General features: G+C 35.9%; 1 protein-coding gene across 1 annotated transcript in view; it reads right to left on the bottom strand.

Annotated features, from left to right (window-relative positions):
- The window catches only part of ATR (ATR checkpoint kinase), a 126,846-nt gene that overhangs the window by 60,125 nt on the left and 42,888 nt on the right, over positions 1–23,833 (bottom strand). Inside the window, exons 17-23 of the mRNA XM_074191158.1 lie at positions 22,053–22,145; positions 16,184–16,314; positions 15,933–16,076; positions 14,033–14,126; positions 5,274–5,399; positions 1,017–1,223; positions 100–213 (exon numbers count right to left, since the gene is read on the bottom strand). Coding sequence (XP_074047259.1) covers positions 100–213; positions 1,017–1,223; positions 5,274–5,399; positions 14,033–14,126; positions 15,933–16,076; positions 16,184–16,314; positions 22,053–22,145 — 909 coding nt within the window. The remainder of the gene's footprint in view (positions 1–99; positions 214–1,016; positions 1,224–5,273; positions 5,400–14,032; positions 14,127–15,932; positions 16,077–16,183; positions 16,315–22,052; positions 22,146–23,833) is intronic.

Raw genomic sequence — 23,833 nt, 5'->3', positions numbered from 1 at the left:
AATGAAAAATAATGCTTTCTTCAAATTCTGTGTACAGACATAAGTTTTCGTAAGAAAATCCAAAGCTGTGAATCCAACAATGAACAAGTGTGTTCTTACTTGAATGGCATAGGCAGCTGAATCCTGAGCTCGGACATTATCAGCATATGCAAGGAATGCTCTGGTTAGTTCCATCAATAATCCATATGCAAAATTTGAATCTTCCACTCCAGTCTCAATAATAAGGAAAAAAAGGTTTAAAAGTCAAGTGACAGGAAACTTCATTAAGCTTTAATTCTACTGCCCAATAAATTTGACTTTACATTAGACTTTTTTTAACTGAATTCCTAAGTTAATTTGGAATTAGGTTTGTAGCACACAATTCCAAGTATAATAGAACAACCTCAGATTCTCCCATATAAACATTCTATATATAATTTGGCAAAAAGGAAATAATTATTAATATTTAATATTAATTAATACTAATATTTATTTATCAAGAAGTAATGGAAATAAAAACAAGAATCCATATTAAAAATGCTTTCTTCTTAAGAGTGACTCAGTGAGTAGAATGCCAGAACTAAATTCAAATTTGGCCTCAGACATTTACTAGTTGGGAGATTCTGGACTTAGCCCTGTTTGTCTGTTTCATCCACTGTGAAATGAGCAAAGCACTACAGTGTATTTGTTTTTTTTGCTTTTTTTTTTTTTTAGGTTTTTGCAAGGCAAATGGGGTTAAGTGGCTTGTCCAAGGCCACACAGCTAGGTAATTATTAAGTGTCTGAGGCCGGATTTGAACTCAGGTACCCCTGACTCCAGGACTGGTGAGTCAGATAACTCAATAAATGATATTCAAAGAAAGTTCACAACTGCGTGGTTAGTGGAAGAGGAAATATGGGATGTATGGCTGCCTACATGATAAAGATTAAGTAATATCAAAGTTAAGTGTACATTGGACATTTCTGTATAATACCTAATGTGGAAGTTCCAAATGAATTGAGAATTACTTTAGACAATTCCCAATCACCACTACTTACCACAAATGTAACATCTTTTCCTTGAGTTTCACCTGTGGAGAAGTCCAGACGACCAGGATCTATTGCACCCAATTCTCCTAAACACTCTCCACAAAGTAATCGAGCTTGGGAATTTGCATCTTGGCAACCTTTCAAAAGCACTGTCACTAATTTTGAAATTATAGGCTCCACTGTTTCACTATCTGTAGCATATTTTATTACTTTAACCTAAGCAGGAAAAAAAATTTTTTTTAAATTATAAGAGTTTATCATATAAAACCCAAGTTCAGAATTTATAAACCTTTCTCATTATAGAAGATTTTGAATATATAAATGGATATGTCAATCCATAAGCAAGCATGTATTAAGAGTCTATTACATTCCACATACTAAGCTGGGGATACAAAAACAAGGAAAAAACTCAAAACAAAACAACTGTGACTGACAAGTACCTTAAATTCTAATAGGGGAGAAAATCAGTATTGTTGTAAGTATATACTGAATAAATATGATGAGGATAAGTGAATTAAGTATAACATAGTTAAATACAGGGTGGAAAAGGAGCAAGATGAGGGGTGGGGATAAGGAAAAACTTTATGTAGAAGACTGCCAGGTGTACAGTGGATAAAGCTCTGGGTCTAGAGTCAGGAAGAACTGGGTTCAAATCCAGTTTCAGATATTTATTAGCTGTATGATCCTGGGATATTGAAAAGCACTTAGTCATAGTGGGCACTACATACTTCTTCCTTCCTTCTCTAGGAGGTAGCATTAGAGGAGTATCTTGAAGCATATACACAGAGAATCAATATTGTATAGGATCTTCAGTTGCTCTCTACAAGTTTTAAACAGACACAGCGGCAAACAAATGAGCTTGAGGCAAGGATATTGCCCCTAGAAGGAGTATTAGAGATCATGTAGTTAAAACTCTTTTATTTTACAAATATAAAAAAGGAGGTTTAGTGGATTTATGTTACTTCGATTCAATTCAATTAAACCCTCATTAAATTACTTGCCCAAGAGCATTGTATCATAAGTAAAAAAATGGAGGATGTAACCTCAAATACTCTGATTCTTTCTTCCATATCCAGCTACATCTGATTGATCCCTTAACATAGTTTAAAGGCATTTCATGAATCCAGATCATCTATTCCCCATTCATGGCTGGATAAGAGATGAAGGATGAATAGCAATAAATGAGATTAAAGAGAATTGTCATGATTCTGTACAAAAACTTAACAGACAAAACACAAAAATGGTGAAGTATTTGGAATAAAATTAAGGCAATTAATAAAACCAAAGTGAACAGGATAAAAAAAGAGAATCCGGTAAATCAGAAGGGGCATGCTCTCATGGGAATAAAACTGGCATTACAGCTTAAATGTAGAATCCAGGTTCTGCTACTTATTATCTGTGTGATCTTGAGCAAAATGCTTAACCTCCTGAGGTATGCTTTTTTCATTTGTAAAATATAAGATCTCTAAGGTCAATCAATTAATTAATTAACACATATTTAATAAGCAACTGTGTGCCAGATACTGTGCTGTTAGAAATTCAAGATAAAAAGATGAAAAGGAAACAGTTCCTCAAGGAATTTCCCTTGTCCAGGGAAACACCATGTATATACATATAAATAAATAAACAATACTGTCAGGGAGGTCTCTGAGGGACTTAGGAGAGGCCTCATGGGTGATACTGTTCTTGAGCTAGGTTCTGAAGTGCTCAAGGATTCTAAGGCATGCAGTCCAAAGCAGAGACAGTCTGTGCAAAGGTCTCAAGAAAGAATGGGAATGTTACATGAGAAAAGCAGGCAGGGTAGGAGTAGTGTATAAAGGGGAATACTTAAAAAAAAAAAGACAGGAAAAATATGCTGGGTGTAGATGGTGAAGAAATTTAGGTTTGATCAAATGGCCACAAAGAGGCACTAGAGCATATGTTCTTTAAGCTGGGAGCATATGTGCAGAACTGCTTCAATTTGGCAGTTGTACAAAGGATGCTCTGACACCATGAGAAAAGACAGGAGAATGGAGTAAATTTGGCAGGCTTGCTAACAGCCTTTTTGCAACTCTTTACAATAAGGAATATTATAGTGAGTCTTGGAAATAAAACTGCTCATCTTTTAAATGCTCAGCGTAAGCCACATCCACTGAACTTTCATGAGCATTTCATTCTGGGTTATTTTTCTTTATGTAGTTATTGGCCAAAGTATAGGATGTGAAGACAATCAAAACAAATAGCTCAATAGTCTCTGCCAAAATCAAATGTTAACTCCCATTCATCAATACATCAAGGCAGACTTCTGTCTTACTCAAAACCTTGCAGAGTGTGATCATTAAGACTGAATCTTTTTTTTTGGCTGACTTCTTGCAGGGCAATAGGGTTAAGTGACTTGTCCAAGGTCATACAGCAAGATATCAAGTGTTTGAGGTCAGTTTTGAATCTTAATGGAGGCACTGATACCTGTAAAGCAAAATATGAGAGAAAATGTGAGAATGTATTCTCTTGTCTTTGTCATATAAATGTGAACACTAACTATGAGGGAATTCAAGAAATGGATATATTATTTAGGTTCACAACCTAAATCATCAATTCTCCCACATACTCTAGAAAGTGAATTTAGAGAATTTAGAAACATAGATTCAACTAATTATAGGCTCCTTATGAGCATGGACTATTTTCTACTTATTTATTTTTTTCTTAATTTTAAAAAAAAATTAATGCAATGGGATTAAAAGTGACTTGTCCAAGGTCACACAGCTAGGCAATTAAGTGTCTGGGGTTGGATTTGAATTCAGGTCCTCCTGACTCCAGAACTGGTGCTCCATCCACTGTGCCACCTAGCTGCCCATTTTTTTGCCTTTTTTTTTTTGGCATCCTAATAGCTTAGTATAGGGCTGGCTCCCAGGAGGATCTTAATAACCACTGCTGACTATCAAAAGGTTTTTGCTTTTAATTTTATCTGGTCTGCAACAGTGTATTTCTAAGTTGGCTAAAGTAGAACTACTTTGTATGCCTCTGCCCCTGAGCATCAGAGGGTCTTGAAAAATGAAGAAGGTAGAAAACACAGGGCTCTCACCACCTCAAAGAGTAGGAACAACAAGGAGGGTTGTATTGGCTTCTGGAAATCTTTAAATGAACTGCTTTTATTTCATGGTTTTTATATTATTTGGAAGACTTGTCTCATGAAGATCCCTAAGGCAAATTCAAGATGAGTGAAGGATGATGAGGAAAAAAAAGATGTCTGAATGCCCGTGAAGTAACATCTAATTTCTGTGTGTGTGTATGCTCATGTATGCCTGCATGCATCCGCAAGTGTGCTCTGTGAGTATCCACACTGACTTTCACAAGGAGGAGAATATCTCACTGGAAATGGTCTATGAAAGAAGGACATGCAAGAATAGATTCGAGTAAGGGACATTAAGAGTCAATGATGGATTGCTTAAAGGCTATCACAGAAACAGAAAGCACAAAAAGGGAAGAAGCTAGGAAAAAGGTCACAAGGAAGAAATTAGAAAAGTAGACTAGACAATTCAGATAAAAAGAATCAAAGTCAATAAATTGCTCAATCCTGAAATGTAATGTATATTTTTGTTTTTGAATATAAAAGATTATACTGATAGCACTAATTTATTTTTTGCCCTATGATGGATAAATTTATGCTAATTTACCTGCCCCATACTCTACTGACAATCTCTAATGGAATCAAAAGAATACATCTGCAATATTGTTGGCCAACTAAGTTTTCATTATATAGTGAAGGAAGAGAATGAATCTAATTAATTTGAAAATTGAATTTATGAGTGAACTTATTAGAGTAGGTCAGATAATAAAGATAAAACTATATATCCAGTAATTACACAATAATTTTTCATGACAGTACTTTGTTAAAGTTGCAAAAAACTTTTAAAAGAATAACACAAATACTATAAAAATATATAACTAAACTAAGCTATCTACAAATAAAATTTGATAACTTAGAAAAAGTGCTAATTCAGCAAGCAGTAAAATCATTAAAAATATTTTCAAAACCTAGTATTTAGCATAGAAGATAATCTGAATTTCCGTGGGGTCAGATAAAGTAATGTGGGAAATAGGAAAAAAATGGAAAACAGATACATTAATGGAAAGGAGGAACAAATAGAATGGAAAGGAAGATACTTTCACAACAAATTCCATCATAATAATCAGTTATTAGCAGAAATACTTTCCTGGACCATTTGGACAATGCAAATAAATCTTTCAAAAAACATTTTCAGCTTTCATTGTAATTAACTGACATACCTGATTTTTATACAGAGTTTCCTTTAAGCTGGTAAGAGCATGGATACGGACATCCACATTCTCATGCTGAATTGCTTTCATGGATAGCTGTAAAGTTGTTTGTAGGTCAGTGCTCTCAGAGGTCTCCTAAACAAACATGACAAATAAGGTAGCTTAAACATCAATTAATAGACAATTTTTAATGCCTACATATGATTGCCTGAATGAACTTAAAATTAGAGATCAAATATGAATGTCCTTCCCCCAAAAACCCACAAACTAAAATGTTGCAACCTAAAAAACAGGAGTTAGGCATTTTGGAGTTGGAGGGAAAAAATGTTTTGTTTTGTTTTTTTAGGTTTTTGCAAGGTAAATGGGGTTAAATGGCTTGCCCAAGACCACACAGGTAGGTAATTATTAAGTGTCTGAGGATGGATTTGAACTCTGGTACTCCTGACTCCAGGGCCAGTGCTCTATCCACTGCACCACCTAGCTGCCCCCAAATTCTCTCTTAATCCAACTGCCCTAATGCTACAATAGCATTAATTACAATCCAATGTGAGAGTTAATCAGTTAAAGGAATTCTTATTATGGCAGGAACTGAGAAAGTAAGGGGATAACTCCTTCTAGGTCAGGGACTCTTCACCTTTCATGTGGCAAGGAGACCCTGGGCAGTCAGTTTGGTGAAAACTAGAGACATTTTTTTTCTCAGGATATTGTTTTTAAATTCATAAAAAATAAAATATACAAGTTGTCAAAGGTAATAAGTTATACTGAAATATAGCTAACAAATTAATTTAATAACAAGTTCACAAATCCCAGATCAAGATGTTCTGCTCTAGGTTATAGCTGTTCATCTTTTGTTCTCAAAAGGGATCAATGGCATCATGGGATGATATCTTGATTCAAAATGTTTGGAGTCAGTTTTTCCTAAATTTCTAATATGTCTTTATGGGTGCAAAAGTGCTTTCTATCACCAGTCTATTAAGTTTTGCACTTTATTTATAGTAAGACTCACCTTCTACCAGATTTAACTGAGGCACAGTTAAAATTCTGCACAAAAAAAAAATCATCAACCTCACTTTCTTCCCGAGTCACCAAAGTCCAGTGGGAGAAGAGTCAGGACAACTGGTGATTGCAGGAGGTGACTTTGCCATCCTTGATATCTGACCAAGCAGGGAACCACTAGAACAAATGTTCTCATTTAACCATGCCACCAGATAAAGCCTTCCCAAGCTTGAGGTAGACATCCCCCCAACTCAGGGATGGATTGAGGCTTACTGGTTACCTCAGTCTGGTTTAGCCATTTTGCTAAGAGAGTTCTGTTGAGATGGGGCTGCAGCTTCTAGGAGCCACAGGTAAGAGTTAGGTAACAAGTGGACACCAAAGGCAGATGAGTGGCCCTTAAACAGACTCAGCAAGCTCTCACACCAGAGCTGCTAGTCATCCCTGAGCACCCCATTCACCATGTTCTAGATAATGACTAAAAGAATAATTTTTACTAATGTAATTTTACCACAACCTTTTAAAAAATAATCCGCTTCATTAAGGTAAGACATACAAATAAGCAGAAAATCAAAGTTCTTCTGAACTTCTAATGTCCACACACAGTTCTCTAATTATGGATAGTAAGGCAAACTATAGTAGAAAGAGTACTAGACTTCGAGTCAAAAGAATCAGGTCATAGCTCTTTTCACTTATCCAGGTAAGTAACTAGATAAGTCAACTCATATCCCAGGGTTTTTAGTTTTTTTTCTCAAATCAATAATAATAATAATAATAATACTTATTTTTGTCATTTTCTAGTTTTGTTAAGAAGAAATAATAAAGCAGTATGAAGAGGAAATGGTAAAGCACTACAAAAATTTGACCTACCATTATTATTATTATTACTAAATAATAATGGAAATGAAATAAAAAGTTTGCACCTCAGAACAAACTTTACTATCTTGGGGAGGAAAATATAAAATGAAAAAATCCAAAGTAAGTCCAGATGAATTCATTTACACATATTCTAAAACATTTGATTCTCCTGAATATGAATTCTGGATGTGCGTAAAAAGCTTTCTAGCCTTGGGAGCATACTGCAATCAAACTATATATAGAAATATTCCTGTAAACTACCTGTAGGTATTTATGGGGCATTGCCCTACTAAATCTTCCAAAACTGGCTGATAACTCCAAAACTAAGTCACTTCACTTCTTGTGAAAGGCCTCCTTCTCCTATTTAATGTTAAGAACTTGGTGATCAAAACCAAGTTAAGGACATTACACCTGACCATAAATATAAAAACCAGGATTATTTATAAAATTTAAACCCAAGCTAAAGAAAAAATTTTGATTATACTTTTTTCAAAAAGCATAATTTCAAATAAGCAACTTTTAAATAAGAAAGAGTAATATCCTGGCTTTGACATACAATTGGATGGAAAGAAGCTGACCTTTAGAATATCAAATACAGATTAAATTACGCAACTTCCATTTTGTTCATCTATTTTTTCCAAAGGAAAGCACACTTACAAGTAAGGCACTGATCAAAGGTTCTATTGTAGACAAGCTTAAAGTTCCAACAGTTCTGTGATCATAGAAGTACATCCATTTTCTATTTGTTAACCAGATTTGTCTTAAATGGAGATTATCAATCATACCACTATTCTTGATTGTTGTTTCCTACTAAGAAACTGGGTGTCACAGTTGATAAGAGTACTGGGCCTGGAGTCAGAAAGTATGAGTTTGAATCATGTCTTAGACACTTGCAAACTTATCACTTAGCTTGAGTTTCCTCAACTACAAAATAACTACAACGACCTCTTTGACTTGTTGTAAGAAGCAAGTAAATTGAGAATTTTAAAAGTGTCAGGAACGTTTCTCATTCCCTCAGTTCCCCTAAAACATTAGATACAATCCCCTGGATCAGGCACCTTCTGTTTGTCTAAGGAAGAATGAATGAAGGTATTCAGGGTTACTCAGCACAAGTGGATGTTTAACTTAGCAACTTTAGTGAAGTTGAAGGATATAAAATAAATCGCTTTAAATCCTCAACTTTTCTATATATTACTAGCAAAATACAGCAGGAAGAGCTAGAAAGAGAAATCCCATTCAAAGTAACCTCAGACAATATAAAACAACTGGGAGTCTACCTGTCAAGGCAGACTCAGAAGCTTTTTGAAAACAATTACAAAACACTTCTCACACAAATTAAATCAGACTTAAATAAGTGGGCAAACATCAACTGCTCATGGAAGGTCAAGCTGATATAATAAAAATGACAATTCTACCAAAACTAAAATACCTGTTTAGTGCTCTACCAATCAAAATTCCAAAAGAATTACTTTAATGAGTTAGAAAAAGTGTTAAGTAAATTCATAAGAAATAAAAAGTCAAGAATTTCTAGGGATTCAATGAAAAAAAGTGTAAAAGAAGATGGCTTAGCCCTACCAGATATAAAATTATATTATAAAGCATCAGTCATCAAAACTATCTGGTACTGGCTAAGAAATAGAGTAGTGGACCAGTAGAACAGACTAAGTGCAACAGCAGGAAACAATTATAGTAATTTGCTGTTTGATAAAGCCAAAAAGTCCAGCTTTTGGGATAAAAAACTCTTTGATAAAAACTGCTGGGAAAATTGGAAGTCAGTATGGAAGAAACTTAGATTAGAACAACACCTCACACCCTATACCAAGATAAGATCAAAATGGATACAGGATTTAGACATAAAAAACAATATTATAAGCAAACTAAAAGATCAAGGAGTAGTTTACCTGTCAGATTTATGGAAAGGGAAGCAGTTTATATGACCAAGGAAGCAATGGAGAACAGCACTAAAAACAAACTAGATGATTTTGATTACATTACAATAAAAAGCTTTTACATGACAAAACCACTGTAACCAAGACCAAAAGAAATGTAGTAAACTGGGAAACAACCTTTACAACTAGTATTTCTGACAAAGGACTCATTTCTAAAATATATAGAGAACTGAGCCAAATTAAAAAAAAAGCGGGGGTTGGGGGTGGGGAGGTGGAGCCAAGATGTGGACAAGAGCTGATCCTATCTTCGGTGCTCTCTCATAAATCTTCGAAACTAAGGACTTTAACTATATTTTCCAGAGACACAACCCACAGAGGGACCCAGTGAGGCAGTGCTCCTACTCAAGGTAATCTGGAAAAGAGCAAAAAGGCTCTGCTCCCTGGTGTTGGAGGGGCGGCCCGCCAGAGGGGTGGTCAGCCAGAGGGAAAGAACTTCAGCCTCCCGGAGGCAGCCCCAGGGTGCTGGGAGCTGGGGCTCACAGCAGCAGAGCATTTTCCGGAGCTGCACCCCGGGGAGCACCGGGCACAAATTGGGGGGAACAGCGGGGGACATCTGCCAGAGAGCACATGAAGTCCAGCCCTCAGGGCACACAGCTAGCAGAGTGGCCACTGCATTCCAGATCCAAGAAACATAAGCAGGCAGAGCAGGTAAGCAGGAGCCCCCAGGGCATGAGCCCATTGAACCTAGGGAGGGGAGTGAAGAGAGACTGCAGAGCTCTGTCCTCTGCCCCTGGAACAGGACTCTGGGGCTCTGACCACATTCAGATCCTGATCGCAGTCTAGGCCACCCCATAGAACAACAGGGCCCCCCCCCCCCTCAGTCCCGTGGCAGAGGGGGGTGCTTATGGTCATTCACAGACCAGGAGGGAGGACAGAGCCTCACACACTGAGACCCTTGTGGGAGTGTCCCAAAAGCTCAGGAAGCACCCCAAAACCAGGCTTAGGCTGGGAAAATGAGCAAGCAGAGAAAAAAAGAGGAACACCATTGAGAAATACATTATCTATGATCCCAAGAAGGATCAATATACTCTGTCTGAAGATGAGGAAACACAAGCTCCTGCATCTAAAGACTCCAAGAAAAACAGAAATTGGGATCAGGCTATGACAGAGCTCGAAAAAGACTGAAAATCAAATGAGGGAGTTAGAAGAAAAACTGGGAAAAGAAAGGAGAAAGATGCAGGAAAAACATGAAAATGAAGTCAGCAGCTTAGTCAAGGAAATCCAAAAAAAATGCTGAAGAAAATAGCATGCTAAAAAACAGCTTAGGTCAAATGAATAAAACAGTTCAAAAAGTTATTGAGGAGAAGAATGCTTTAAAAAGCAAAATTGGCCAGATGGAAAAAGAGATAAGAAAACTCTCTGAGGAAAACAAACCCTTCAGACAAAGAATAGAACTCAGGGAGACTGATGAATTTACGAGAAATCAGGACTCAATACTTCAAAACCAAAAGAATGAAAAATTAGAAGAAAATGTGAAACATCTCATTGAAAAAACAACTGATATGGAAAACAGATTTAGGAAAGATAATTCAAAAATTATTGGAATACCTGAAAATCATGATCAGGAAAAGAGCCTTGACATCATTTTCAAAGAATTACTACAGGAAAATTGCCTTGATATCCTAGAAGCAGAGGGCAAAATAGAAATGGAGAGAATCCAATGATCCCCCAGAGAAAGAGATCCCAAAAAACCAACCCCTAGGAGTATTATAGCCAAGTTCCAGAACTCCCTACTCAAAGAGAAAATATTACAAGCAGCCAAAAGGACACAATTCAAATATCGTGGAGCTGCAGTCAGGATCACACAGGACTTAGCAGTAACTACATTAAAAGCTCGTAGGGCTGGGAATAAAATATATCAGAAGGCAAAAGAGCTTAGAATGCAACTGAGAATCAACTACCCAGCAAAAATGAATGTCCTCTTCCAGGGTAAAAGATGGACTTTCAGTGAACCAGGGGAATTTCAAATGTTCCTGTTGGAATGGCCAGAGCTGAACAGAAGGTTTGATCTTCAAATACAGGACTCAGGTGAAGCATAGAGATTGGAGGAGAAGGGGATGCCCTGTTTTCAATGACAGTCATCTGGTTCTCAGATGGTCACCAACTTTTGTTTGATTTATAACCTATTAGATCTCATATTTCCAGAAGAAATTACTTATGCTATAAAATATATCATAATCTGACATGGCAATGTAAAGTTCTATACATGGCTTTCTATACATGCACTGAAGTATTAGAATATGCTACTTCTGATTGCCAAGAGTCCAACACACCAGAAGGGCTTAATAAATCTTTGGTGAGTAGAAATGAAAATGGAATTCTTCTATAATTCAGTTTTTCCTAAATTTGCAGTAGAATTTTACAATCATTATGGGTACAAATGTCCTTTGAATCACAGTCTATTAAGTTATGTACTTTATTTCTTTTTTTATCTTCAATAAAGCTGCCTGCTACTCTCTAGATTTCAGATCTAATATATTCTTATTAATCTTGCCGCACAGATGAAATAACTGAAGTCTTTCTCATTCACTGGAATATCTAGAAGTAAAAGCAAACATTTACTGGGCCTTGTGGAATACTAATCTGATTTGCATTGTAGCCTTTGGTGTATCTCAAGTTATTCACCTATACCTTGAATAAATCAAATCAAAGATATTTGTTTCAGGCTCAGGAAAATCATTATCACTGATCTTTTTCTTTTTTTTTTTTACTTCCTATGTTCTGGGCACAATTTTTGTGAAAATCAATATAAATAGATACATTAAGCTCTTGTCAACATCCAGTTTGAGACTTTCCTTTGAGCTGCTCTTCTGAATTCTCTTGCTGAACACAGTATTTTCAGCAGGCCAGATATTCCACCAGCACTGGCCATAGATTGATGATCAGGCAGGGAATTCAGATGACTGAGGTCCTGTGGTGTTGGCTCCTCCTGGCTAGGTTTTTCCATAGAGAAGTCATTCACAACCTCAAGCTTTCCCCAAAGAGCTGGTCTCAGGGGTGGCTAGATGGTGCAGTGGATAGAGCAGTGGCCCTGGAGTCAGGAGGACCTGAGTTCAAATCCAACCTCAGACACTTAATAATTACCTAGCTGTGTGACCTTGGGCAAGTCATTTAACCCCACTGCATTGTAAAGAAAAACAAAAGCTAGCCCCATTGTCTGGTCAACCTCTGCTTGTGGTCTTGAACCCATTCTATTTACCCAAACCATGGCTTAAACATAAATTGAAATTTTCTTTAATACCATCTGATGCCTCAACTTCCTTAATAGCAACCCACTTCTGATCCCTCTTGCAATCTAGTGTTCATTCATTTCATTAGTCTACCAAAACCCACTCTCAAGTACTAATAACTAATTTAGGGTCCAAATAATGGCCTTTCTCAGTTCTCACACTCCTTGGACTCTTGTACAACATGAGACAATGTTGAAATAATACTTTTCAACACTCTCTCCTCTTGACTTCTAAGAAAGCCTGCTCTATTTGTTCTTAGCTTTATGACTATTTTTTTCATTTTTTCCCCCTTTCCCCCCCAATCCTTGAAGATAGCCATTCCCAAAATTCTTTTGGATTGGACCTTCCTTTGTAATTCCACCCACTTTTGATCCCATAGTTTCAACTATCACCTTTAGGCAAATGATCCCTAAAATAATTCTATCCCAAATTCTTTTCTAATATTTAGAACTCCATCTCTCCTTGATATCCCAGAAACTTAGTCTCCAAACTCAGATTATCCAAACCCAAGTCATTCCTCCAAATTTCTCTATTTTCACTCAGTGGCACCAACATTCACTAGTCAACCATCATCACAACTTGCTTCTTTTTTCACCCTCTCCAAATCCAATCAGTTAGCAAGACCCATTACATTACAGAAACCTCAGAAGCAGGACATTTGACTTAAAAGTTATTTTCAATGAATTTACTATAGTGAAATGTGCCATGAAAACTACATCATACCATAAGATCTTTGGGTTGAACTCATAGAAGTTCATAACTGGAAGGGACCTCAAATAGTCTTGTCCACCCCATACCTGAACAAGAATTCCTTCTACAACATTTCCCAGATCTGATAAGTGGTCATCTAACTTCGATGATGATCTCCAAAGAGGAGGAATTTATTATATCTTTCAGGCAGTCCATTTCATTTTTAAAGACTTCTATTTGTTAAGAAATTTTTCTTTAAACCAAGCCTAAATATGCATATTTAGAATTTTAGTTCTATAGTTTGAGACCAAACAAAGCCAATCCAATTCCTCTTATATATAACTTTTTTTTAATATTTGAATTCACTTATAATGTTCCACACCCTGCAAAACTCTCCAGGAAAAAGCATACCCAGTTCTTTTTTCCCTCTCCTCAAACAAAATGAAGCTGAAGTCACTGACTATTTTGGTTATCCTCCTTTAGACAAACTCCAGCTCATAATTGCTCCTACTAAAATAAGGTACATAGCTGTCTGGTTTGTAAGCAGACTCCCTAGTTGCTAAATACTTTAATTCAGCAAAACCCTAAAGTTCACAGTAACAGTAGTTGTTGTTACTGTTCAGTCACGTCAGTCGTGTTCAACTCTTTGGAAATTCAATTGAGATTTTCTTGAGAAATTTACTGAAAAGGTTTGCCATTTCCTTCTCCAGTTCAAAACAGTCTAAATAATAATTGAATAATTCAACGAGAAACTAGATATTAGATTTTGTAGCTATATAGCACACTACTGACTCATAGTTGAGTTTAGAGTTAATTAAAATCCCTACATATTTTTTCAAGAAAATTATCATATAAAGGTATTTCAAATGGTGCAATAGAAAGAACATTTATTTTTATGTTAGAAATTTGGTTTACTTCCTTTAAAACCAATTCTAACAATTTTTCCATATGTATAATTTATAACATAGAAACTTATAAAGAACTAACATGTAATTGTAAATTTACTTCCAATAATAATTTCCCAATACAAAAAATAGAAGACAAATACCTTTCTGTATTCCTGGAGGATTGTTTTTATCTTTTCCAGTTCTGGATGATCAGGTAGAAAATATATTTCATGTAGGAAGTCTTGTACAGCATCCCTAAAAGTTTATTAGAAGAAAATGAATGATTCACCAACACTTAAAACACTACATCTTGGGCTCTGATAAGTTGCAGATACTTCAGTATTTATTCAAATTTAAATAATGATTTGTTTCACTAATTCAGACTGATATTAGTTCTGATAAGTCTAAATTAGTAGTTTTTTTAATATTTGGTTTTGGCTGAATATTTGTTACAATCATTCAAATGTATGATTTTTTTCCCCCTTTCCATTTTGGCTACTTAACTGAATATGAAATTTAAATTAAGAATAATTTTTAACTGTATCTACTTAGCATTTTCATTAAAAATTGTATTTTATAATTGGAGATAAAGGCAACAAGAAAACCTTTTCTGGTGTAAATTTAAAATTTATTTTTTTTTAAGAACATAGACCAAATTTACTCTTGACTCTTTACGTTATTCTTATTCAGGTCTCTACAAGTTACTGAAAACCTAAGGATACAAATACAATGCAAATTTTAATCAAGTACTAATTACTTTAAATATCCCAATTAAATGAATAAATAAGATAATTTGTAATAAACATGACAAGTCATCAATCAACAAATGCTAGCCCTCTTATATTTCAATTACTTTGTTAGATAAAAGAGAAAATATCTATCTGAAACAAAGGTATTTACTTATTTATTCATTCATTAATTCAAACATTTAAAAGCCAATGTGTACAGCATATGGTTAGGCAATGTTCCCGACACTGAGCATTACAAGATAAGGTGGTTCTTGCCCATAACCCTAATGAGAAAAAATGCAACTCCCCCTAAATTTATATTCTAAGGTAATATTTTATAAGTTTCACAGAAGTGATGAAAATTAAGTGCTGTGGCAGAACTGATTTGGAAGAGATCATTTCCAACTAATGTGATCAACAAGGTCGCAGAAAGAAGGTATGTCCAAGAGTTGCCACTTGAAAGACAGTCAAAGATGGGTGGGTACAGAGGAGTTATATCAGGGATGGAGGCAAGAAAATTCAACATGATTTTCAATGGACTAGACTGATTGGAAAGCAGAACTAAAAGACTAAGGTTGAAAAGATAAAATGGCACCAGGAAGGTCTTCAATCCCAGGTCAAAGGTTCTGAATTTTCTGAGATAAGAATGGGGAGTAACTGAAGTAGTTTTACTTTTTAAATTTTAAATCTGATGCCTTTTGTTTTTATACAACAAGCACTTCCAAAAAAACCTGAGGAAGCACATTCCCCTTGAAGAGTATAGTATCAACTATTAGTGGAAAGGAGGGATACTTGAAAAGGGATAGGACAAGCAAGGAGATTAACCTGGTGACTATGGATTGGAGGGGAGGGACAGTAATTTAAAGGCTATTATAAATGTCTAGGTCTTAGGGAATGATGCTCTAAACAGAGCTGGTGTTCCTCTAAGTAGGGAAATATATTTGCACATACGTCCAATCCTGCTTTTATCTCCTTTTAATAGACTAAAATAAGTAAAACAGTTCATTCTGAGTTATACTAGGAAAATAAAATGTTTTATTAGTAAAGTCCTAATAACAAAAATTTGATTTCAACTTTTAAAAATTGAATTATCAGTAGCTCAGCACAAATCAATGCAGTATTTCTTACTAGTAATAAGTCAAGGAGTATTTATTAAGTGTTTACTATTTACTAGGCCCTAAGCTAAGAACTGGGAATAAAATGCAAGTATACTTAAAAATAAAAAAAAACTTTTAAGTAGGTTCCATATAAACAATCTTTATTCTAAAACCTCAAGTTGCAAAATGAAAAAAAATCTCTCATCCTTAATCCTTAGTCAGTTGTGTGAAAGTACCTGTTCTCAACTATGAGGAAGTGAAAGACAGCAGATGTTTCCTTTGGCTGGATATGGATGAGAGGCAGCAGAGCTACTATGACATGACTGAGAAGGGAGCCCAGGCAAGCATGGTCCAAGCAGCGAACAAAGCAGTCCCAAGCTCTGCAGGAGAAAGAAACAAGTGTAAGTTCTTTGATTTCCCTTTGCTGATAAAACCTGAGCCTTTCCTGACAGAGACAAGCATTCCCTCCTGGTCTCACTTCATTTACCTGCAGCAAAGTTCTGGAAAGTCATCTTTAAATCGGAGTCCGGTTCTCAGTGTGGTCATCATCTTTACTCTCACAGAACTGATATGCTTGGGGCCCATCAGCTTCATTAATGACATTAAACTGTTCAAGGCCTGAAAAGAAGCAAATATGGTCTTTTATAAAAAAGACTATGAATAAGGTAGCAGGGGCAGATGAGTCCTCAGGTAAATGTTCCTCATCCAAATTCCCTGGCAGCATTCATCCTCAGAAAACACCATCCACTAACCAAAGGAATAATCCATTACAAAGCGATGCAGCACCAATATGAACTGGCACCGTGCCATGGGTCTCTTCTGGCATGCCCATGTGCTGCATCTAGACTGTCCACCAGCTGTTTGGGCATCCTTGGCACTTTTTACTTCCTGCACCATTACTTTTTCATCATCTTCAGAACTCCTTTTTTAAGTTCCTCTTCCTAGCCCTCTTCTTTTCTTTCTCTATTACCCAGACTTCATTATTCCTTCTATACAGCTGTCAAACTGATAACTCCAATCCACCTCCCAAGATCCAGACCAGCATATTCAGTGATCTCTTAGATCACTTTACATGGATAGACCACTGGAATTTCAGAACCAATGCATCCAAAATAAAACTCACTCTTCAGTACTCTTCCTCATTCCCCATTTCTCTTTGGAATACCATCTGACGACAAGTTGCAGCCAGCTGCAGCACCAGAACAAGCGATTCTCATCTGCCCATCCACTTGGGGAGACAAGTCCCTAAACCCCTGGCAGTTGGAAGACTGCCAGTTACCTCTGGATAACTGGTTCAGCCTACCTGCTGAGGGTCTTTGACAGGCCACACCTTCTGGAGCCACAAGGTGACTGAGCAGCCCTCACACCAGGGGAGTCACTGCCACTGAATACCCCACAAGGATAGGATGACTAATATATTTTAAGTATCTCTCACATACATCACACACACACCCTCACTCTGATAAAGTAAAAAATGTAATTTTTTTTTCCATTCCTCTATCCTATTAACTAAGAATCAGTCCACCCAAGTAAAATAACTCTGTCAGGTTAATTTTCACTCAATTTGCAACTTGCTGTCTTTGTGACCTTGACAGATCCCTGAAGCTCTGTCTCAACACCTGTCCAGTCAACTCATTGTTTACAGATCAATCTTTTTAAGGTATAGCTTTGGTGTCATGCCTTATTCAAAACGTTTAAAGGTCTCACCACTAACCACTGATTAAGTCCAAACTCCTTACCCAGACTACTTTTGGAACCTTATCTCCTATATTCCCTCAATTCTTACTAATTTCTACTGATCCTTCATGGTTCACCTCATGTGTTGGCCACACTGAAGCCTTCTTTCCCTCACCTGAACTTAGCATTCTGTATCTCTCTCTTACTGAATTTCCCATTATACCAGTGCAACACTTATTTCCAGGTATGTCTACTTCTCATAGGAAGATGAAATTCCATGAGAACAGACACCATGTATTTGCATCCTGTGTTGCTACCACTCAATAGTGTGTCTAGCACAAAATATTCACTCAGTAAATGATTTGCTTCAAAATATTTTTCAATTTCTTTTTTTTGGCAAGGCAATGGGGTTAAGTGACTTGCCCAAGGTCACACAGCTAATAATTAAGTGCGTGGGGTCAGATTTCAACTTAGATCCTCCTGAGGGTCAGTGTTCTATCCCCTGTGCTACCTAACTGCCCTCATTTTTATTATTTCTTAATCTGAGAGGTGATTCATTATTTTGATCCTGATCTCTCTAAATCAGTAACTTCCAGTTGTTCTGAAACACAATAATCTGCTGCTTAAATTGATAATGTCTTTTAACTCTAATAAACATTAATTTGATGATTTTATGATAAATTTGGAAGTAGAGATATGCCAGGATATCACAACCCCAGGGCAAGTAATCAATGATCAGAGGAGTCTTTTAGGTTTGATATTCAAGGGGTTACTTTCTATTATAACAAGTAAAGCCCTTCTTTCTGAAATAGATGAACAGAACACAATATATCCAACAACAGTAAGGCTGGCTTAAAAGTCCAGCTTATCTTGCCCCAAAGGGTGGAACAGAAGCCCCTGGGATTTAGATAAGAGCCAGAGTTCTCCTCCCTGATATCAACTTCAAAAGATTGTAACCTTAACATAAGCAGATTCTCCTAGGAGTAAAATGTCATATGCAGTTTTACTTAGAAGATTTTCAAATAGGACATTCTTACTTATTTCAAATGGAATAAAAGACAATAGAGATGCTGATGAAACAGAAGTTACAGTGAATTTAAATTAAAAACCAGGACAAAGTAGTTTAGTTTTTAGAGCATTTAAATCTGGGGATATCTGTATTCTTTAATAAGAAATAATTCTTCTTTGGTCCATTAAAATTACTAAGGAAATGTGAGTAAGGGCTGAAACAAGAATCCATTCTACAATCTCTACAATAATCTTAAGGGAACTGACTGTAAAGAAGGCAATTAACACACAAAAAGGAATTTTATCTCTACTTGAAATTTAACTCCAAAATAGATTCCATGGTAACATTCAGGAACAAGTTTCTAAGGTATTAAAGTTGTTTTCATTTATGATACCTAAAATCTTTTTATTTATCAGCAGACTAAAGTGAAAAAAATTTAAAACTTCACTCCACTCCCCCCCATGAAATATAATCATTATTTTATATATACTAATTAATTAGTTTATAAACAAATTAAAACAAGAATAGGAATTATCTGTTATAGATGGGAAATTATTAATTTCTCTTAAAGTTAGATTTAAATTATAAAATATACCTAGGTAACTAGTACTTTCCAATGTTTTTATTTCCTACAACTTTAAAAAAAGTACATAATAAAGGGTGGCTAGGTGGCGTAGTGGATAAAGCACCAGCCTTGGAGTCAGGAGTACCTGGGTTCAAATCCAGTCTCATACACTTAATAATTACATATACTTAATAATTACAGCTGTGTGGCCTTGGGCAAGCCACTTAACCCCATTTGCCTTGCAAAAACCTTAAAAAAAAAGTACATAATAAAATTTCCAAATTACAATTACAACATATCCAGAAGAAACATAATACTGACAAATATTATTTTTCCTAAAGAAGAGTTTAAGAAATAGCCAGTAAAGGGTGGCACAGTGGAGAAAGCACTGGACCTGGAGTCAGGAGTACCTGGGTTCAAATCCAGTCTCAGACACTCAGACCTAGCTGTGTGGCCTTCAGCAAGCCACTTAACCCCATTTGCCTTGCAAAAAAAAGAAAGAAAGAAAGAAAGAAAGAAAGAGCGAGCCAGTAAAGAACTTGCCAAAACCATGATGCGCTTTCTTGTGAAATTTTTTTAGCAGTTCACAACAAAAACCATTATATGCTAAAAGTATTTATTGAACTTCCTCTTCTCAGTCTCTCTCATCACTATCACTAGCCACATTTTTATTAACTGTGACTATCTTGTGTCTACCCAGAAAACACAAGGCCTGGGGGGCAGCTAGGTGACACAGTGAATAGAGCACTGGCCCTCAGGAGGACCCAAGTTCAAACCTAGCCTCAGACACTTGATTCTTACTAGCTGTGTGATCCTGGACAAGTCACTTAACTTTACTGCCCCACAACACTGCCCCCTCCCAACAAAAATAGAAAAGAAAACACAAGACCTTGAACCTTCTAACAATCACTATACAGTCTATACAAACAATGAATTTGTAAATAAGTCTATAATTGTCTGGAATTCAAAACTTTTTACTTTTAGGAACTGCAAAGAAAAATAATAGAATTCAATGAAAAAAAGGATGATGATGATTGCAATATTTAAGCAAGAATAGTGTAGTATTACTTAGCATTCTGGTAGTTCCTTTATTTTTTCATTATCGGCTTCTATTAATAGTAGTACAATAGGCTTAGGGAATTTCTGTCTCATTTTGCATATAAGAAAATTTGAGAAAAAACTTTTATCTAGAACATGCAGAGACAAAGTTAAAGTAGATTCACTCTTAGGTTCAATTAACCATTTGTTATCTTTTTTTGCAAAAAATTATCAGTTGAAAAATGTATTTTTACTCCTAAGAAACTAGCTGATACTTCCTCTAAGATATCTTCAGGGTTTAGTCAGTCTTTTATATCTGGTCCAGACAGCTGTATATTTCTCTCTATCTTAGAGCTTCTCTTCAATCAAATCATTGCATTGCCACAGTTTTTCTCACCTGTTCTCAAGCATTTTTATAGGACAATACCATTCTCCCAGTTGCTCAGGTTTATAACGTGGGAAGCATTTTGGAATCTTCCTATCTTTTATGCTTCATGTACACCCTCTTGCCAAGGTATATTAAATTCACCTTTGCAAAATCTCTCAAATAACATGCTCATCTCTTCTCTGACACCAAAACTCTATTGCAGGCCCTATCACCTTAAATATGGATGGCTGGTAGGTTGGCCTGCCCTACTTCTTTGCATGCTCCATTCAGCTCCCAAAGTGATTTTCCTAAAGCACAGGTTAGACCATGTCAGCCCTCATCTTAATAAACTCTACTGTCTCCCTGTCACCTCCAGGAGCTAATACAAAATGCTCTGTTGTTTAGCATTCAAAGTCCTTCATAACTTAACTCTCTCCTTCCTTTCCAGTCTTCTTACACTTGGATTCCCAACATGCACTTTCCAATCTAGTGACACTGGTCTTCTGGTTGACCCAAGAACAAGACATTCTACTACTCAGCTCTGGGCATTTTCTCTAGTTGTCCATGCGTGGAATGCTCTACTTCCTTCATTCAACAAATGACTTCCCAAACTTCCTTTAGTTCCAACTAAAATCTCACTCTCAACAAAAAGCCTTCCTCAACCGCAATTCCAGTGCCTTCCCACTGTTAATTATCTTATACTTATCCTATAGCTTGCATCACATATATTTGTTTTCATGTTGCCTTTTGGTATATGCAGGTACTTAATAAATGTTGACTGGATTTACTATTTTAATCCTTTCCCAAAACCCTACCAGTACTTTCTAACTTCCTGTTCCTCCAAGTTCCCTTTAAAAACTTGGCTTCTAAGTGCCATACTAATCAGTTACAATTCCAGAAATGCCCCCATCTGTTTATCTATCAATCAATATTTCTTAAAGATTTACTGATACAGACACTGAACAAGGCACAGGGATGTGATGAAATGGGAAAAAAAAACACTATCCCATCTCAAGAAATTCACAACTTAATAGGGCAACATAATAAATATTTATGGCTATACAGAAGATATCTACAGAGTAGATGGAAGGTCTCCATTCTACATTATTCTCTAGTCAACTTCCATTTCAATGGAGGTAGATTCCTCACTGCTATTTTCTTCCAAATCTGAATTTTCCCACAATATACCAATAATCACTAACAATTACACAGTGCTTTAAGATATATGCAAAGTGCTCTAAACATTATCTCATTTGCTACTCACAACTACTCTGGGAGGCATAGAAGAAACTGAGGCAAATGGAGGTTAATGCCTCTGATCACTCAATCATTCAGTGGTAGAAATGAACTTAGCCCTCAGTGACTCCTAGTTAAGGGCTTTACTATTGCACCACCTCATTGCCTATGATATTCTCAGAATCAGACTCTTATTACTAATTCCACTTTACTAACAATGAACAACCCAAATGAAAGTTCTTCTTGACTCCTAAATGGAAATTACAAGTAGGAAGAGGCCATTTCATTCACTTACCCTTGGGTTATTTAGATAATAGTTTAGCTCTACTGTTATTACATACAGAACTCTATTTAAAAGTTACAAAAACAGGTAATGGCATCCTTTCATTAAAAGGTTCTCAAAGTAAAGAGTGTTTTCTCTATATTATACTTTAACAATTCAAACATTAAATGAGTACACCTACCATTTTCTTATCTTCAAGGCCAACACTGGAACTTAATAACTGCATGTTAAAAAAGGCCAATATGCCCAGGAGCTTAGGTTGTAGATAATCAGCCTAAGACCAAAATATAAAAAGGTGATATTTAATAATTTGTATGTAGATTAAAGATTATCGATAATAATTCAATAAATTGGTTGGTTGTATTTTGTTTGATCAAGTAACAATGATTTTTTTTTACCTATTTAATCTACATCAGTTTATTGCCCTCAACATCGTGAAAGTAATTTGGGAAACATTTGAAGTATTCAGCCATATCCACAAAATTTTTTTGTTTCCTTTTTTATATTTTGTAAAGCAATGGGGTTAAGTGACTTGCCCAAGGTTACACAGCTAGGTGATTATTAAGTGTCTGAGGCTACATTTGAACTCAGGTACTCCTGACTCCAGGACTGGTGCTCTATCCATCTAGCTGCCCCATCCATTGTACAACCTAGCTGCCCCCACAAAATTTCTAAACCATTCCATATTCCTTTTCATTATTTTGATGCAACAAGGAGCAAGGGAGGAAAAGTGGGAATGTGGACAAATGAGGATGGATTGTGCAGGGGAATCATACTGCTTTTTGAATTGTAGTCCCAATGAACGTTCTCAAGAGCAACTCCTCAAGATAAGGAAGAGAGAGGCTCACTATCCTATATTTATATATCCCTCTACAGAATGACACTTGAATGGGAAGAAGATATAAAGGGTCTCCTATCTTTCAAACCCTGAAGGCATCTATTCTAGGTCACAAAGATTTGAAAGGATAATCAATTTATTTATTTTTTTAGCCTCTGCATATCTTTTGACCATTTGTCAATTGGGGAATGGCTTTTTATATATATATAAATTTGACTCAGTACTCTATATATTTTAGAAACGAGTCCTGTCAGAAATACTAGTTGTAAAAATTGTTTCCCAATTTACAACATTTATTTTGATCTTGGATACAGTGGTTTTGTTTGTGCAAAAGCCTTTTAATTTAATGTAATCAAAATAATCTAGTTTGTTTTTAATGTTCTCTATCTCTTCCTTGGTCAGAAACTGCTTCCCTTTTCATAGATCTTACAGGTACACTATTCCTTGATCTCCTAGTTTGCTTATAATATTGCCTTTTATGTCTAAATACTACACCCATTTTGATCTTATCTTGGTATAGGGAAGGATGATCAATTTAATTAAAAGCATGAGTATATTTGTCACGTTTGTGTTTATTAATACAAACAAATGTGTAACAGATGACACTAACTTCAGAATCTATTTTAATTTTATTCCTTCATTTATTTGTTTGTTTATAATTTATTTACTTTTGCGAGGCAGTGGGGGGAGGGGGGTAAGTGGCTTGCCCAAGGCCACACAGCTAGGTAATTATCAAGTGTCTGAGGCCACATTAGAACTCAGGTACTCCTGACTCCAGGGCTGGTGCTCTATCCACTGTGCAACCTAGCCACCCCAAAAATCTACTTACTTTAAAAATATTTATCACTATTTCAACTTTTCAATTCTAAAAATATCCCCATTATATAAGCAATTATTTTCATGAAAAAAAATTAAGATAGCTTGTGTATTATTTCAGATAAAGAAATACAGAACTGAAAAGATTATTCAATTCTACAGGAACAGAGACAAAAGGTTATGGAATGATTTAGGGAACACTACAAAAAGGTGAGCTGGCAAATCTAGCTAACGTAATTTCAAATATAGCATTAAATTCCGCAAGTGACAAATGGACAAAGGATATGCAAAGGCAATTTACAGATGAG

This window comes from Macrotis lagotis, chromosome 6, assembly GCF_037893015.1.
Source record: "Macrotis lagotis isolate mMagLag1 chromosome 6, bilby.v1.9.chrom.fasta, whole genome shotgun sequence".
In the NCBI taxonomy this organism is placed as follows: domain Eukaryota; kingdom Metazoa; phylum Chordata; class Mammalia; order Peramelemorphia; family Peramelidae; genus Macrotis; species Macrotis lagotis.
This window is presented reverse-complemented; position numbering and strand designations above follow the sequence as displayed.